Raw genomic sequence first — 18,227 nt, 5'->3', positions numbered from 1 at the left:
AAGGGATGTCCTGCCTTGAGCAGGGGTTGGACTAGATGACCATCCGAGGTCCCTTCCAGCTAATTCTAGGATCTTAGATTCTATCTTGCGTCCTTAGGTATTTTGAATAATTATGTGATTTCTTTTTAATGTTGTAGGTGGATAACCAGCTTATTGGCACCACTCAGCCTTTCATGCTCTTTCTGACCCCAATAATCAGTGAAAATAAAGCAATTGAGACAGGCCCCGCAGTACAATTAAATGCAATGAAATTTCCCAGCAAGAATGCACTAACAGATATATACAAGGTAAATTCTTGAATGTAGCGCATTTAAGTGTCACTGTATTCCTTATGGTGTCTTCCTTACTGTATTTCTTTCTTTTCCTTGGAGTCTCAGAACAGCAGACTCCCTATGCCTGATGAAAGGTGACTGTGCCTGAAAGCTTGCAAAGAACATTTTTTCCCCAACTGCCCAGTTGATCTAATAAAAGATATTACATCTACTTAAAGAACCTTGCCTGACAATATTCTTTAAGTAATTTTACATGTCACTAGTTTTTAAATGGTCTAAATAAAGGGTAGTAGAGCCTAGTGAAATAAAGTACCAGCCTGTAGAACATTTCTGTCTTGCAGGCTAATGAAGGGTTTTCTGGGCGATGGCCTGCAGTCTGTTGTGATCTAGTTCTGAGGCTGAGAGGACCTTTTGTCTTCTAAAGGTACCTTTTAGGATATATGTTCCAGGTATACATCCTCCCAGTAGCCTCATAGGATATTCTGTGTACGAAAGTATCCTATAGTGCATTATTAAGGAATTGTCTATCCTTTGTTCTTATAAAAAAAAAAAAAAAAATCTTTCTATACCATCTTCAAGAATGAAAGCAAGGACCTGAGTTTAATTCGTTGGCTGAAGGCTATCCTCTGTAGCACTGTAGTGGATTGTAGACTGTATCAAATTGGACCAAACCTTTGATTCTTCAAGGTGTTAACTGGTGCTGAAGCTGGCAAGCCTGATCAGTTGTGCTAATCCAGGGGTGGGCAGAACGCGGCCCAGGGGCCAGATGCGGCCCGCCAAGCCATTCTATCTGGCCCACGGGGCCCCTAAAAAATTTAGAAAATTAATGTTTTTCTGCCCCTGGCTGCCCGTCATGCGGCCCTTGATGGCTTGCTAAAACTAAGTAAGCGGCCCTCCGCCCAAAATAATTGCCCGCCCCTGTGCTAATCTTTTTTCATGAGTTGTCTAAGTGATAAATTTTCTCACTGGTTCTTAGGATGAATCACTGTCAACTTGTAACAGAAACCTTATTCTAAATGGCATAACTTAAAATGTTAATTAACATCCGCTATTTCTTGCCTACATTTCAGTGAAAAACCTAGGTAAGTTATCAGACTAGTATGGAACTTAACTCTTCAAAGCGTCCTTATTTTTTTTTTTTAACGTTGACCCTATTTTTAAAAAATGATTGCATTATCATAGAGTCCTACTGATAGCACTAATTCTGAAGCTGTAATGTTTAGTAATTGAGTGCGAATAACTGAAAGAACTAAGCAGGTAGAATTCACTGCTACCAAATTTCTGGTAACTTTAAGGCAGGAGTGAGACTTGAAACATTATGAAACTGTATCTCTAAAAGAGCTTGGGTAAGTTAAAACAGACCTCCTCACTTAATGCCTTAGGTGGCTTTTATTTCTATTGTTCACACTGTAAATCAAGATGCATTTATCTTTGTAGCATCTGATGATCACAGCTCGGAGGTTCACAGTCCAAATTGAGGAGAAACTACTCCTGAAACTATTGAGTTTCTTTGGCTATGATCAGTCAGAATCAGGTACAGTATAAAGTTACAAGGTCAGTTCCACAATATGCCAATGTCTTTGTCTGCATACAAAATTAATTCAAAATGCCTGGCAAATTCCATTATCAGATTGAATGCCTTTTGCTGCCTGGAAACTTCCACTCCAAGGCTTAGATGTATCAATAGCCTTTTTAGAGCAGCTTACATAGTCTATGGTATTTGTTAACAAAATTCAGGCAGCGAGTGACCCATGTAATGTTGTATTGTCCGGTACGTGGTGGCTCAGCTGAAACCCTATGGGAGGAAGTTGAAAATTCCTCTTCAGTTCCTGTATCTGGATTTACCCGAACTAGTATAAAAGAAATGATGTTAATTTAGCAAGCCACATTTGTTTGGTAATGTTTGTTTATTAAACAAACCAAAGGCTAGAAATGGAGATCTCTCTTCATTTGTTCCTGGGCCAGTTCCTCTTTCTTAAACGAGGAGGAAAAAATAGGCTGGCCCAGCTCCTTAACTTGTGACCTCCATATGCTTGGCTTTACTTATAATGAAAGTTTCCTTGCTCTCAGCTGAAACAAAACAAACCTTTGACTGTCTTAATCTCAGAGACGTCTCTCTGATCCTTCTCTTTTAGGGCTTATCTATTCTTGGAAACTTAATCAGAGAGCAATTCAGGAATATTTTTTTAAATAATCTGACGTTACGGAACAAGAATGTCTAAGTGAGGATTTGCACTGAAATAACTGGCTTAGAACAGCTATTTTAATAAATTTTCATGTGTAGACCAACCTTTTAGACCTTTTTTCTGGTTCCAGTTGATGTGGCATCCTAGTCTCTCTCAATCTGTGATGTATTTATGCTCCTAACTCCCTTGTGAAAGAAGTCAAATATTTTGTCCCCATCTTAAATATAGGAAACTGAGACCGAGAGAAACCAAACGATTTTTATTCTAGGTTAAGAAGGAAGCCTTTTAGCAAAGCAGAGAATTGAACCAGGCTCTTTTGAGCATCAGGCTAGCACGCTAATGCTTATCCTCTCGATGTACTGTATTGCTTTTGCCATTCTTTTTGTTTTTGTGTATTCTTTCCTTGCTTTCTCAAGAGACATTTCAGTATTTACACTAACTAGACACTGCTAGTGTCATCAAAGATACAAACGCTATGAAGATTATTTGGTAAAATGTTTAAGGGTAAATGGCAAAAAAGCCATTAACCTTTAAAATTTATAAAGAAGGCTTTATGGACATTAAAATGAACACACAAAGGGTCAGTTTGCCTTTTTTATTTGAAACAGCAGGAATCCCGTTGTGCTCCTTTCCAGAAGGTGCAACACAACTAGAGGTTATGTCGCATGAGATTGTACCCGAGTTGTTTTTGTCCTCATGTTATCTCCCAGCTGAAGTAAAGGGAGATGGGGGCGGGGGGAAAGGAAATTGTAGGGCGGGAGGTTTCTCAACTCCATTTTAGAGTGGGAGAAGAAGAATTGAAGCCAATATTATTTTGTGTTCACACATGGCTACGCACACACACATCAAGGTCCTCCAAAGAGCTTTTCTATATCCTCTATATATAAGTGGCAGAGAAGAACTGTACAATTCGTATGTGAACTGTAAGTATAAACTGGCTGTGAAGGAAAACATCATGACTGAACTCTAAGATATATGAGGTTGTGTTAGGACAGGGGTGGACAAAATGCGGCCCGGGGGCTGGATGCAGCCCGCCAAACCATTCAGTCCGGCCTGCGGGGCCCCTAAAAAATTTAGAAAATTAATATTAATCTGCCCTGGGCTGCCTGTCATGCAGCCCTCGATGGCTTGCTGAAACTCGGTAAGCGGCCGTCTGCCCAAAATAATTGCCCGCCCCTGTGTTAGGAAGTTGGGGGGCAGACTTTTTTTTAATAACTGCAAGTAGGCAACTTGGGTTTGGAGCTGAAAACACTAATCTATGCAGGTTCACCCACATCACAACTTAGATATGTTCTGTGTTACTAAACATAGGAAAGTCATGATCTTATGTGTGCCTGCTGGATCCATTCATAATCTTTGGCAGATAGTTTTCCTAAAGCTAATAAACATGTATAAAATGTGCATTCGTCGTTATAGATGTATTCATAACTACTTGTTTTGATTCCCCTGTTCTCTCCTGGTAGCAGAAGTTGAAAAATATGATGAAAACCTCCACGAAAAGACTCTTGATCAAGGTGGGGCTCAAAAGCGATACTACTTTGAGAATCTCAAAATCAGTGTGCCACAGATCAAGTTGAGTGTCTTCACTTCCAACAAACTGCCTTTAGACTTGAAGGTAAGCCAGTGTATGTGCCTTCTGATCAAATGCCTTTTCCAAACAGAAGTTTTACTGGAGGAGGAAAGGGTATTCAGGTTTTAAGATGCTGCCTGCTATCTATTGCCAGGTATTCGGTATCTTCCTAAATTGTAAAATTCTTGCACAAGCTTTCTTGCATCAAAAAGCTGACAGATTTAGTGTTCTAAACCATCATCTGCCTTTATAGTATCCTTTGAACCCTGCCTGCCTCAAAGAGAGAGGGGCAGTTCAGATATGAAATGAACCTACTACAGGGCTGATGTTTAGTAGTCTATTCCAAGAGTTGCATAATATTATTCGTCTTAAGGAGATAACTATCGTATGCTCCATTTGCAGACTGCACTCTGTTCACCCAGCTCTGAAGAGTTCTCTTACTTTAATAAACTTAGAGTGTCAGCAGGAACCGCAGTAAATATTCGCCTGCATATGGGGTCTCAGTTGCTTCCCTTCCTCTTCCAGTCTCTTTTCTGCACCTCTGTAGAATTCTTTATAATCCTTTGAAAATAATTATAGAATGAGTAGTGAACAGTGTGGCAGCCGTTAGTGTGCCCATTTTTACCCTCCCTTTGAAAAATGCCTGTACCCAGAATTGAGAGTTGTATTAAGCTCCAGAATAGTTTTTCGCAGCTCAGCTGTTACTTATTGCAGTAATGCTGTTAATAGTCACATCTGTGAGCTTTTTAAATTCAGAATAAGTTAGCAGCTCCAGTATGAGCCTGGCCCCAAAGTCATCTGACAGTTCTTGCCAGAGGTATGCAGAACTGGAAAAATAATTTGCTGCTATCACTTGTGCCTGCTTGCTGCCAAGGCATTTTGCAGTGTCTGCTTCAAAAATACTTGAATACTTTTCACTAATGCAAAAGGCATACAACTCTCATCAGAGGCACAAAAATGCACCTTCAGTAGCAAAAGTGCACCTGTGCTTCTCAACTCTGTTGCGTGGTGAACTGCATCAAAATTGTTGCTTTACAGGGAATTCTAGAAATGTCAGTAATACTCTGAAAAGATTACAGAAAGAATGCCTCCATTTGAAGGGAACAGGGAAGTGTTTAATATTGAAGAAGAAAGGCAACCAAACTTCTCAACTCTTAGGAGTAGAATAGGAAGAGATGTTAAAAAACAGTTGTTGTTTTTTTCAAATTGAGAATTGCAGTCTTGCAGTGTTCATTTAATGTCAGTGAGAAGTTGGTTCCATGTGGCCTTCTAGAAAGAAAAATCAAAAGCATGGCCCTTTGATGCAAAAACAGGTTTCGATGCAGTTCTGTTTCATGAGAACTGTGGAAGAGGTTTTTTGGGGGTTTTTTTTTCATTCCAGTGTTGAACAAAAACAAATTTCGAGACCTCAAGAGCTTGATTCAAAATAGGATTATGTTTCTCCACCCAGCTGTACTGGCACCTGTAGTGGTGGAGAAAGTCCAAATCTAATAATTCCCCGGAACAGAACCCTGCCACTGTTAATCCTTCTTATGTTCATCACTGTACAGTTAAAGAGAAGAGAGAGGAGGGCATGCTGCTTTTGTTTGAAAAACAGAGTCATGGAAATAAGAGACTGGGAAATCTGGTGCATTATCTAGTCCATTTCCACCTCTGCCAGCATGAAAGCTGCAGAAGAATGTAAACCTGGTTTATGGGATGAAGAGGAGGACCCAGGAATCCGGCTGAGGGCTCAGGCACGGGAAGTGAGAGCATCAACCCCACGTGCTCATCTTTTTTAGAAGAAATGATGCTGTAAGCAAAGGCAGCCTAAGAGCAGGCTGAGACACAGCTTGTGATTTAAGAAGCGATTTAAAACATAAGATTTCACTGTTTCTCATCGGCCCAGGAATGTTCTTCTCCAGCTCTGGCTGAGGATTGGGGAGAAGCGATAACAGAACATGGAGGCCTGTATAGTTGGCCGATCCAGTTGGAAAGAAACATGCATTTTCCAGACACAGGCAGCATTTAGCTAGAGCTACTTATAGTCCTTTCAAAATCTTAACAACTTTTGCTGGAAAATTTTACAGGCTCTTGCTATTTTACACTCCTTGCTATTTTCTTTCTTTCTTTAAAGAAACCAGCATTGCTTCCTCTAAAAAGGGAGGCATGTCCTAGCATTCCCCCATCTGCCAGCATTACCCCAAAGATCTAGGCATATATTTTTGTCTTTTTTTTTTTTTCTCATCAAGCCAATCTGTAGCTACATATTATATATTACTTTCAGAGAAGGGAGGTCCAGCATGCTCTGTGTTGTATACAGTAGTTGCACATCAAAGCAAAGGAAGAATTGACAGTTTATCTTTATAGCCAAGTTTTTTCCTGCCATTTCAAATGTTTCCAGACTGCTTATTTAGTGTGATGTTAGCCTAATAAATAATGTAAGTTTTATTAAGTGCCTCTCTTGATCAGTCTGCTTTGCTGTAGCGTTTTAGTTTTCAGTAGGAAAAGGCTATTTGTGTAAATAAGGAGCTGGGTTGCTAACAACTCTTCAATTACTGCCTAAATATGGCTTTTTTTCTCCCCTGTGCTAATTTAGACCGGCTATGTAACTTAACTAAATGGCCGGCAGGTGGCAGAATAACTCATGTTACTTGACTAAGCTGTACGCTTTAGCCTGGCACGAGAAGATTAATTTAGGAAAACCAAGAAACAAATATCATAGACTTCTTGTTACTTTAGAGTGTCAGTGCATTAGGTATGTAGTATAAACTCTGATGTTAGGTACATGACTGAATAAATGCTTCAATAATTTGTCACTTAAAAAAGGGGGGGAGGATTACATATCCTTACAACTTTTAAAAAGAAAGGTAATGAAAAGTAGAGCGTTCCCCAGTAGTTTTTATTTTCCTTTGCTGTTGTCTTTAATGTCATACCTCATGCTTGTTATTTTATTTATTTTCCTTGAAAAGCCTCCAGGAATTTAAAATTATGAGCAGTTTCCAAATGTTTTGTAGTACAAATGTCACTGTCATCTTTTATCGTTACCTGTTAATCAATCACTCCCTCTCTCTCGCTGTCTCTCTCTTTTCCTTCCTTCCTCTTTTTCCCCTCTGAATTCCCTTTTCCAAACTATTTAGGATCTTAAGCAAAACTAAGACAAGAGACCATAAAGTATGGTGCTGCTTGTGTAGCATTCACTGTGGAAACCAAGTATCACTAGCTTCCTGTAAACTCTTTCCTGTACATAATATGCCATGACAATGGTGTCAGTAACATTGCTGATGTGGTCGCTTCTTAGAATCAGAAATGATTTAGAGTCGTGGCTCATGAATGGGAAAAGTACTGCCAATGCCAACCCTAAACTTCTGTGAATTTTAAGACCGAGTTTCTGAGTCATTTCCATGAATCGGAATGAACTGTATAAGTTCTGAGATGAGCAGAATTATCTCAGCTACACTGTGACTCGGTACCAGACATATTAACACTGTCCAACAGCTGCAGTTGACACCCCTGAAATCCACATCTTTTTATTTAAACCCATTGAATGCACTTCAAAAAGGGCACTGTCCTTTTCAATCTTACTTTCTCATTGACATCATCTAAGATGATGATGATCAGTTCCCCCATACACTCCCACCACTTTCATCTCTTCTGTCATCCTTCTACTAAAAAAAAAAAAAAAAAAAGATAGAAACTTTCCTCTCTTGCTGTTATTTCCACCCCATCTCTTTGGCTACTGCCAAGGTAGCATAGGTAACCTTACCTGTAATAACATCTCTAAAATGTTCATGATACAGGACATTATAGGATCCCAAAAGCAGCACTGTTAGCAAAAAATAAATAAAAATGTTTATGGCTTGGTACCAAGTACCCTTTCCAGTGCCCTTCTGAATGCATAGACCCTTAGGCAAATACTGAATTTAAATTTAGGCTTAGATACAGTGTATCTACCATACATATCACATTAACTTAGACGCTGATAAAAACTCTGGCCTGCATTCTTTTCGCTAGTACAAATACCTTCCTTCATGATATCAACTTCAAAAAGCCTGTTTTAAGTAAGTCTCACTGAACCAGATAATGAAGAGGTATATTACTGCCTGAAGCTTCCAGGAAATTATCCCATCTCTAAATATACAATTCTTCCTCAGTACTCAAGAAAAGTGAAAAACTTCCCATGGCCCATCCAATAAGTACTGAAAGGAAGTTTCCAGTTCCAGACTTGGATCTGTGTAATCATGTATATCTGAACAAAAATAGGAATAAATAGCTGAAGCAACACTAAGTATGATAATCTTAGAAATACATTTTCTGAGAACTTTTTGTTTTGACGTTAAAATTGTATCAAGTTGTGGAAAAGTGACGATTGCATCAGGATGGGCGCTTGTTTACTGACTAGTAGATAAGTACTGTTCAAACAGTTTCTCAATAGCCAGTTTATGAAAGGGTCCATAACTATTACCAGCATTACAGAGTGACTATTTAAATGGCAGAGATGATTCACTCAGTCTTGGTTACTTGGAAATACATTCTAGTGCCATAGATGAGGTGTCAGATGACCTTAAAGGGAGTAATACCATTGTCTTATTTAATTAGGCATTGAAAAGCACGCTAGGATTTCCTCTAATCCGATTTGAAGATGCCGTGATTAACCTGGATCCATTCACCAGGGTCCACCCGTATGAGACCAAAGAGTTTATCATTAATGATATCCTTAAGCACTTTCAAGAGGTGAGTGTCAAGTAAATCTTATCCATTAGAAATCTAAATGAAGTGTTTTATGAGGCCTTTATCGGAGAGACATTTTTAAAACCAGGAGAATAAATCAGTATCTCAATAAGCAATTGTTAATGATGTTGTTTAAAAAAATAAAAAGTTGTTATTTGTAAATAAATTGCCCCATTAACTAAAACAGCTAAGGAAGAATTCGGGGGTTTTTTTCCTATCTTTTTCCAGGAACTGCTTAGTCAGGCAGCGAGGATTCTGGGCTCAGTGGATTTCCTTGGCAACCCAATGGGTCTCTTGAATGATGTTTCAGAAGGCGTTACAGGGCTAATAAAATATGGAAATGTTGGTGGCCTTATAAGAAATGTCACACATGGCGTTTCAAACTCTGCCGCAAAGGTAATACTTGTGATTATGAATATCTGTTGATAAACTGCAAATAAATTGCGCATTTCACCTCTGCAGATGCATTCAAGCCCATCAGATAACAGGTAGGAAAGAATTTTAGTTTCTGTAGGACTCGTTTGCTCTATGCAAACTACTTGGTGCAAAGGTCCTGCAAACACTGAGGCAGTGCTTAGCTTTACACATGAAAAGAAACTTCACTAAAATCAATGGATGTGCTTGGATATTACTCATGTGCATTAGTGTTTGAAGCTCAAGTCCCTAGTTAGTAACAGTAATTCTCCATCATAGTTAAAGCATGACTTGGTCTTGAACCAAAACTATATTTATTCTGTTGTTAAATTCCAGAATTCAAGAGCGCTCATAGGGATCTGAGGATGATTAAGGCTAATGCATTGGACTACATACATGTTTTCTGTTTTTTTGGAGTTTAATCAGTTAAGTCAATGTGAATATGCAAATACTTTGTGATCCTTGAGTAGAGTTGAGAAATTTTGAGCATTTCCTTTGAGCTTTGTTTCCCACACTGCCTAGTAGCAAGTTTTTCAAATGGATTTCTTTAATGCTAAAATAATTAATTTATTCAGAGTTGCCCTTAAAACTGTATAGAGCTGTATGGTTTGGGGACTTGGGGACATAAATCTTCAGATTAAATGTAGCTAAGAAAATAACCTTCTTACATGATGACTGTGTTTCTTTACTTTGGAGGAAAGCAAAGGCAAGCCGATTAGGTACTGTAAGTATTACGAAAATGAGGTTTGCTCAAAGCGTACAACTTCCTGCTAATAGAACTCCTTGAATTACGATTACAGTGTTAGTATTGTAGTACCTCTAAAAGACCCACCTTATAGACCAGGGCTTTATTGTGCTAGGCACTGTATAAGTAGCTTGACATCTATAGCGTGTGAGTAGTTAATGTTTCTAACCTTCTTGGAAAGGACCTTGTGATCTTGGGCAAATTTTTCTCTCTAACTTAGATTCCCTGTTTGCAAAGTTAGAATAATATTTTCCTCTTATGAGGGCTTCTGGATGGGGGAAGAAATGGACTTATTACTCAAATATGATTCCTTCAGAGATCATAGTGGGTCCTAAAAATATTTTCAGTTTGCCAGGGAGGAAGAGATTGAGAAACATGGTAGTTACGTGGGAACTTAAACTATACAAAAAGTAAAGCACAAACTAGTTTTTAAGAGCATGAATACCAGTGCTTCTGAGTTCAGTCTCTTAATGTTGCTTTTTCATAATTGTTAGGCATCTAAAGATTAAAGCAACCAAATCCAGTATTGTCAGTCAGAAGTAACCTCTTCTCGTCATTTAAAAAAAAAAAAAAGGAGCACATAATGAGCAGCAGTTATTTACACAAAGCTTAAAATAATCTTGAGCAGACTATTTTGGGGGTGTGGAAGATTTGGCAGATAATAAAGATCTGTATCTTTATGGGAAAGGAATGATTCTTGTGCCGTTGCACTCTGTACTAGAGCTGGAGTCTTTCTTTCCCTTTTTGCTACTTTGTGCAAGCTTAATTTCTTGACTGTCCTCCTTCTGTGCAGCACATGTTGAAAAGGTGGTAGTTAACAGACAACACGTACAGAGCTGCGTCCTGAGGGGCCGAGTCTATGCCCTTCGACTTGTCAGCGTGTTTCTTTCCTAGGAAATCCCAGACACTGGCTGTCCATGGTAGGAGGATTCTTTTTTTCCCCCTTAATTTAGAAATGACAGCAGAGAGGTATGGAAGGGGAAAACAATTGCAAGAACCAGAAAGATGCACTGTGATCATATCGACCTGTTTGTAATCTAGTGTATGACTAAAGTCTATTTATATTACTTACCCCAAATTGCTCACTGAATTTTAAAATCTAAAGATCTGATCCTTCAGAACGATATACAGTGGGTTAACAACAACTGCATGTCAGACAACAAGAGTACGTCAGCTTCTCTTGCGCACGCTGCAACCCAGAGAAAGGTTAGCTGTAAAGCATGACAGATATGCCGCATTTGTTGATATGATGCAGTCAAGGCTCCAAGCCTAAAGTTTTATAATAGTCCAGATTTATAGGACTGAAGTAGACACAAGGAGAAGGCCCGAGTGTAATTTAGAAAAAGTATCAGCGTGACCCAGTTGCTCTGTTCCACAGTATGATGGAGCTGAGTGTTATCAGTCTGTTTTCTCCTGCAGATGTGTATTTTCTAGTCCCTGCATAAAATTACACCACAAGAAACATTGCACATGTGCAGGTCTGAGTTTTCAGTTCATGGGCATAAATTAATTCCCAACAGGATCAGATCAGGAATGGGATCCACTCTTAATTAGCAGGGAAGACGATTATGTAATCAAGGATCCTGCTTTCACAGTTTGCCCTCTCCTCGCCCTCCCACCAAATCCTAACCACAGACACCAACTGGCCTCTTCAGACTGGAAGAACATTTGGGGCACGCAGGATACTCAGTCAAGGTCTGAGATGCTGCAGTGTTTGGGCTCTGGTATCCTAAGGGAGGGGCACCTTCTGATCCAGTCCTGCAAACTTATAGCTGCAGCATATCGTAGAAGAAGCTAAAATCTGTAGAAGATCCTATAAGTAAATAAGTCGTAGGATGCTATCCGGGACAGAACATCACAGGCAGTGCTCCACATAAAAGGAGGCCTTTGGTTTAGTTAGGCAGTCAATAGACAGTCAGTCCTACGCAGCATCTTGGCCAAGGAATGTTACAGTTGCTATCCAGAGGCATAGGATAAAGCCCAGTGACACATTTCCATCCAACTCAAGTTGTAAAACAAGGCTGCTTTTCACCAGTTAACAGAGTAGGAACAAATGCAGTGGCTCAGATGAGAGCAGGGGCATGTCCAGATTTTGGATGCTGGTCCAGCATTTAATCGCACCATGAGAGTGCTCTACACACAGTGCCTCGTAGATCAGCAGTATAATCACAAAGGTGCCTGTGTTCCTAATAAACTTTCTATCTGTTGGGCTAAAACAAAATAGACGCATGTCGAGAAAGGAACATTAAGGTGTTCCAGCTGTCTTTAGTTTTCGTATGGCACTGTCTAAATCTATGGCTCCCGTCTCCCAGAATTTCATCTCATCTCTTAGTGCTGCCAGTATCACACATACAGCCTTGTCCAAGTCCCTTGTAGAGCACTTAACGGTATTGAGCTTGCTTACGGTAGTATCTCTTTCCAAGTAAACACTTGTGTCTGTATTCTTTGCGAGCAGTGATACAAAAAATAACCCATTCTTTCCAGCCGTGGCATCTCTCTCTTTCTCGCATCTCCTTTCCATAAAAAAAGTGTTTTCTGGTTGTAAGCACATCTGCAGTAAGAGTCTCATAAATCTTTTCCTTTAAAAGGCACGAGCCTTCGTGCATTTCCCACAAGGGCAAGGTCATTCTTTGAACTTCCAAGTCATTTGTAACCAGGGTTTCTGTGGGGGAGATTTTCAAAGGCACAAAGGGCAGTTATATGCCAAACTCCCGTTGAAATTCAATGGGAGTTGGCCACCTAGTTCCTGTTTGTGCCTTTGAAAATCTCCCCATGTACTATTTGTCTCTTTCTTTCTACATCCCAAATGTCGCAGACTGGGGAGAAATCAGGCTCCAGAATGGAGAATTTATTACTACCCAGGAACATCTTTCTGGGACTGACCTCTCCCCTTGGTCAACCTCACCTTAGAAGTTCTTGGTTGTCATTTTGTTGACCTCTTGTTAAATCATGTCATTAGTTTCATCTTCTAATGAGAACTGGATATTTTAATAAGTTGGACATACTTGCCTAGTTGACAGGTTTTTATAGGGCATGGCCAAAAATCAGTGCCTCTGGCAAGTCTGAATTGCCTTTGATGTCTGCAGAAAGAAAGATGCTGCATCAATACCTGTGACTGGAGGAGAGTTATTTCTTGGAAAGGAAATAAGATAGCTACCTGTTTTGAATTTTCCATTCTACATTGGTATTTGAAAACCCCATTTCACTCAAGCTAGAATTTAATTACTTTGTGCATTTTAACTATACGTACTTGGCCATCTGGTTTGTTTGTAACATGGTGATGTTCTCCATTGTCTTCATTTCTTTAAGTTTTGGTAGAGGAATTATATAAATTAGTTGCCTTTCTCTTAAAAAATGCTCCCTGGTAGGACAGCCCCCCAAGGTGAAGTTTAGTCTTATACAGAGAGAATATTGTGTTCTCCGGCCAAGCCTCTAACCTGCCCTTAACCAACCTGAAGGGAATGGTCAAACCTTAAGTTCCAGAAACTGGATCTCGGGCATGATGCTGCCCGTTGTCACTGATGATATTTTCTATTTGACAAGACCAGAACATGAGTTTCCCTCTGTTCCATCCCCCTCTAATTCATTGGCCTTTGAGGGGAAAAAGGAGCCCTCCCCATTCCTTACAGAGCACAAATCTCATATTCTTCCCCACTGAAATCCAGTTCAGGTCTTGTATCCTTCCTGGCTGAAAGTCCTGTCACTACAAGTCCCATGCTTATCTGTGAGGATGGTTTAATTGTTGAGGAGCTCCATGCATGGTCATTTTCTCTAAAATGACTCCTCTTAGCAGAGAGCCAGTTACGTTGCTTGTGGCATTGTGGTGACTAGGTGCATGCTCCATCCCTGTTTGCTGCACCGTTGTTGGACATTGGGATTCAACATTAGACAGTGTAATCCACAATTTACCTTTCAGATAAAATTAGTCAAATAAGCTGCAGTAAGTTAAAAAAAAAAATATATATATATATATAAACCAACCCCAAAACAGTATCTATTAAATACAAGAAGGAAAAACTCAAATTTGAGTGCAACTGTTCAACAGAAACATGACCAAAACCAATAGATCATTTTCATCTTGCTCTGCTGGTGCTGTCTTTGGAGAGAGTATGATTAATTGGTGTGTCTGCTTTTTCTGCAGAAGTTTTCACCTGGTTCAGCAGTACTGGAAATTTTTCCTTCTCATCTGTGCAACCAAATCTGTGGAACTAGCAACAAATGCAGCCAAAAGTGCATGAACTATCCTCCATATGTAATGCTCAGGAGCCACATGTGGTTGGAAAAACTTTCACAGATCTTATTTGTTTTTCAGTTACCTGGTTTCCTAAGAGCCCTAAATAAAATTTGTATTGGGTTTTAAGGTGAGCTAGCTCACAAGATATAAATATAGCTAGATCTGCCCTGTTCACACAACCATGTCAAACCAAACTTGAATTATTTAATCAAGAAATAGGTAAGTGTGCCTGAGTGAATTCAGAAGTAAGCTTATTTACGAGTTCTATCTGCGTTTTTTCTTTTTTTTTTTCATTTTATGGCTTTTCTATTTTATAGTTCTGTTGATCATTCCTGTAATGGTTTTTCCATGCATCTTAGAACACACAGTAGGTAAATACCTTCTTTCAAGTGGAGTGGTCCGGTGTATTTAAGTTGGCACAAAACTGTAGGTTAAATAAAGTTCACTTCAGACACTTTTGCAGTTTTTATCCCTTGGAGATCACAAGTTTTGTATTTTAAAAAGTACTTTGATCCTAAATATAGGCACCTGCGGGAATTTAATTTTCTCTGTAGAGGTTCCTATAGTTGCCATATGGACAGGACTGACTCAAATTCCTGCATCAAAACCTTTCTTTTTTATTTCCCCCCCTTAAGCAAAATAATACTAAATCCTAAACTTATTCTCCTTTCAGAGACTTCTCAGTCAAAAAAGAATATTGTGTTCTGAGTTAAACACCCAGATAGAGCCCTTTCATTGCTTCTGTGCTTTGAGTGGAAGTCTTGGTTTCATTTGCCAGGAAATGCATATATTTCTTGGCAATTGAAGGATAGAAGGAAATGAAGGGATTTATCCTGTATATATGAAGAATAGATAGATGGATAGATATATAGATATAGATAGTATATGCTGATGGATTGCAATTCCTGGTGCAAAAGGACTAAATTGTTCAGGTTTTTTTTTTTTAAGTTTCATTGTATTGTGATTTTATTCCCCCTCCCTCTTTTGTAACTGCTCAGATGCAATTCCAGCACTCTTCTTAATATTTGTGGTCCTTATATAAGGTACTCTACCTTCCTTCCCAAATCCTCAAGAGCACACTAGGAAAACTATATCTAGTTTATACACAGAACTGTTTGATGGAAGAAAACTCTGAAGAAACATTACTAAACTCACCGGAAATGAAGCAATATCATAAAGCCTTCTTATCTTCAAACAAGTCTTGCCTTACTGTATCCCTGTTTTTCAAATTTGTTGTTTCTCCTAAGGAGAAAATGGTACTCGGAGCAAACTTAGGAGCTGGAAGGATCATATGCATAACTTTATCTTGAGCTGAAGAAGGAATTGAATTTGGGCCTGCAGGGGTGAAAGGCCAGAAGCTTTAGTTCTTAGTGTCTTCATTTAGTCAAGCAAAAAAGGTACATTAGAGGCTGTCTACAATCAGCCCTAATGTATAGGAATGCAGTTATAGCTGAGTTACTCCTGTGCAGTTACAATTTGTAGTAAATCCTGCTGTATTCTATAAGCAACCTGAATGCTTGGCTTTACACTGTTTATGGCACAAAGCTGAAATCCTGTCTTTCTACAAATGAGAACTGAAGTGCATGGTGGTATTTTTTTTGTAGCAGGGTGGGGGGCGGAAACTCTGGTTACACTGGGAATATAATACTAAAAGCATGTGAATGAGAAGGAGATTGAAGGTTAGTTTTTGTAAAAGGATGATAAGGATGCAAATAAAGCTATAAACACAAACAAGGTGAAGGAAAATCCTATTGTGAAGAAAAGCTCAGTTTTCATGTGGTTTGATCATTTTGGAGGGAGGTGGCGTTTTATTTTTTTTTAAACATTTTGTGACTGGCTTGATTCTTCCTAGGTATACTTCTTGCACTAGACTTTGGTTTCTCAGCTTTCATAAAAAGAAGTAAAATAAAAGAAAAATCTCAGATAGAAGTGGAGAGGTGTTTTTCATATAAAACCAGGGAAAGTAAAAAGGTCTGATTAAGCACTTATAAACTAATATAGATGCTTCATGTGCAAACCACTTATAAACAGGACATGATCAATAGGGGCGTGCGAAACAGGCCGTATTCGATTTGGATTCGGCCCAAATTGGGGACAGTGATTCAATTCGTTGATTTGGATCACTGTCCCCGATTTGATTCGGCTGAAGATTTACTCAGCAATTCGGCCATAGACACAGCTTTAAATGTTTTTTTTCTACATACCTCGAGGTACCAGGCGTGGCTCGTGAACACTGCGATGCTGGGGCAGATGGAGCATCTCACAAGAGTGTGGGAGGATACCCCCTGCGCGCTCCCCAGCGGACCTGGAGGTGGACTGGAAGTGCTTCTGGTACCCTTCTGGGTCTGCTGCCGAGCGTACTGGGGAGCCCCTGTGCTCCTGTGGGACGCTCCATCCGTCCCAGCATCACAGTGTTCGCGAGCCGCCTGCTACCTTGAGGCATGTAGAAAAAACATTTAAAGCTCTGTCTGTCTGAATCTCTCCAAATCGATTTGGAGGGATTAAAGGGTCTCCTGATTCGATTTGAAGATTTGGCCCCTGAATTGGGCTCAGTCTGTGCCGAATCAAATCGGGGACCGAAGCTTCACACAGCCCTAACGATTAGTGGCATTCAGAGTATTATTTATGCAGTGACTGTGAAGTAGATTAATGGAGCTGAAAGTTTTGTTGTGTGAGCTGTTGACGGTGATTACCGAAAACCTATTTGCAAATACCCATTTTCCTGTAATTGTGTATATTAGAAGTGATATCTTGAAGATACTTTCTGAAATTGCCACTGAAGGAATCTATTCATTGATCAATTTTCATTTTTTGTATAATATTTGTATTGCAGCACAGAAACTCCTGCATATTTTTCAGAACTAATTAGCTTAAGACTGGACAAACTTGTGGCTCCTCTTTGATTTATTAAGACATCTCTCTTATCCATCAACTTTTTCTCACTGACTATTTGATTTTGTTTCATTTTCAAATTGTTACATTTCTACTTTGCTGGAAAGAACAGATCTGCACTGTTGAAAATAAGTTCCTCTTCTTTTTTTTCCTTTTTTAGTATCTATTGTTCTCTTCTTTGGTTTTCATGGCGGAAAACCAATGATCTCACGTCTTTTAATATTTCTTAGCTCTGTTGTGCTTGAGCAATGCTGGCAGTTAGTTAACGGTGCTGTTGGTCTTGTGATGATGATCTCTGAATTTTGGCTGATGGTGTTGCAAAAGAAAACTTTCTGCCCAGCTGGTATAGTCAGGGCTATTGATCTTTATCATGTCCCGCCCCGCTCCCCACCCCACGTTTTGTGTTGGAGCTTTTTTGGAGTAGATGCTTGAAAACGTTCTGCGGTTTGTATCCCTACTGTGTGAGCCATGTGGATGAGCCAAAGATACAGCAAGCTGGTTCCTAATTCATTATAGTTTATGTATATAAAGTGTATTCAGACTAGACGCATAAGAGCTTTTCAGAGATGATAAAAACTTTCTTGAGGATTTTACAAGCCAAGTTTTATAGGACATGGCAGTACAAAGAAGGCTGTTATAAATGACAAAGGCAGGCAGTGATGCAAATCAGGATAGAGCAGCATTTTTGCGTGAAGTATGTATAATGATCATTCCAGCTGTTCCGACTTACCTCCAAATGTTGACATGGCAGCACAAGTCATTGTTATAGACATGGAAAGTGCTGGGGTTTTGGAATTGCAAAAGAAACCTGTGTGCAATACAGGCTTTGAGAGGACATTGCAGGCATGAGATGTCAAAGGCACTTGTGGGAGAGGGAAATAAAAGCAACATGAAGAGTACAGACTTGTCAGACTCCCACTAGTGCCTTGAGCTCTGGCAAGAAACGACTTGGTAGTGTCAGGGCTAGGAAGAAGGGAAATCAAAAATTTAAATTTGATATAGAAAGTGGTGAGGAACTAGTGAAGGGAGCAGTGTGAACATGTGTTGGGGAGGAAGAAGAGTTTAGCTGGTATTTCAGGGAGATTGAAGTGATGTAAATAGGAGTTAGGTACAGAGAGGTTACCACAGTCAATCTACCATGGTGCAGATAAACATCAAGGACCTTTACATGTCCGCAGGAAGCATCTACTGTTACCATTTTTAT

General features: G+C 39.5%; 1 protein-coding gene across 7 annotated transcripts in view; it reads left to right on the top strand.

Annotated features, from left to right (window-relative positions):
* Window positions 1–18,227, top strand: part of VPS13D (vacuolar protein sorting 13 homolog D) — a 189,632-nt gene that overhangs the window by 106,301 nt on the left and 65,104 nt on the right. For 4 of the 7 annotated variants that reach the window (XM_019476110.2, XM_059716348.1, XM_059716349.1 and 1 more), the window contains 5 exons: window positions 138–287; window positions 1,710–1,806; window positions 3,922–4,073; window positions 8,607–8,741; window positions 8,967–9,134. In XM_019476110.2, coding sequence (XP_019331655.1) covers window positions 138–287; window positions 1,710–1,806; window positions 3,922–4,073; window positions 8,607–8,741; window positions 8,967–9,134 — 702 coding nt within the window. Of the gene's footprint in view, window positions 1–137; window positions 288–1,709; window positions 1,807–3,921; window positions 4,074–8,606; window positions 8,742–8,966; window positions 9,135–14,038; window positions 14,586–18,227 lie in introns of those variants that run through there. The other 3 variants (XM_006264472.4, XM_006264471.4, XM_059716351.1) reach the window with 2 other exon arrangements.

Source organism: Alligator mississippiensis, chromosome 13 (assembly GCF_030867095.1).
Source record: "Alligator mississippiensis isolate rAllMis1 chromosome 13, rAllMis1, whole genome shotgun sequence".
NCBI classification, from domain to species: domain Eukaryota; kingdom Metazoa; phylum Chordata; order Crocodylia; family Alligatoridae; genus Alligator; species Alligator mississippiensis.
Note: the sequence above shows the minus strand (reverse complement) of the source record. Positions and strands in the feature narration are given on the sequence as shown.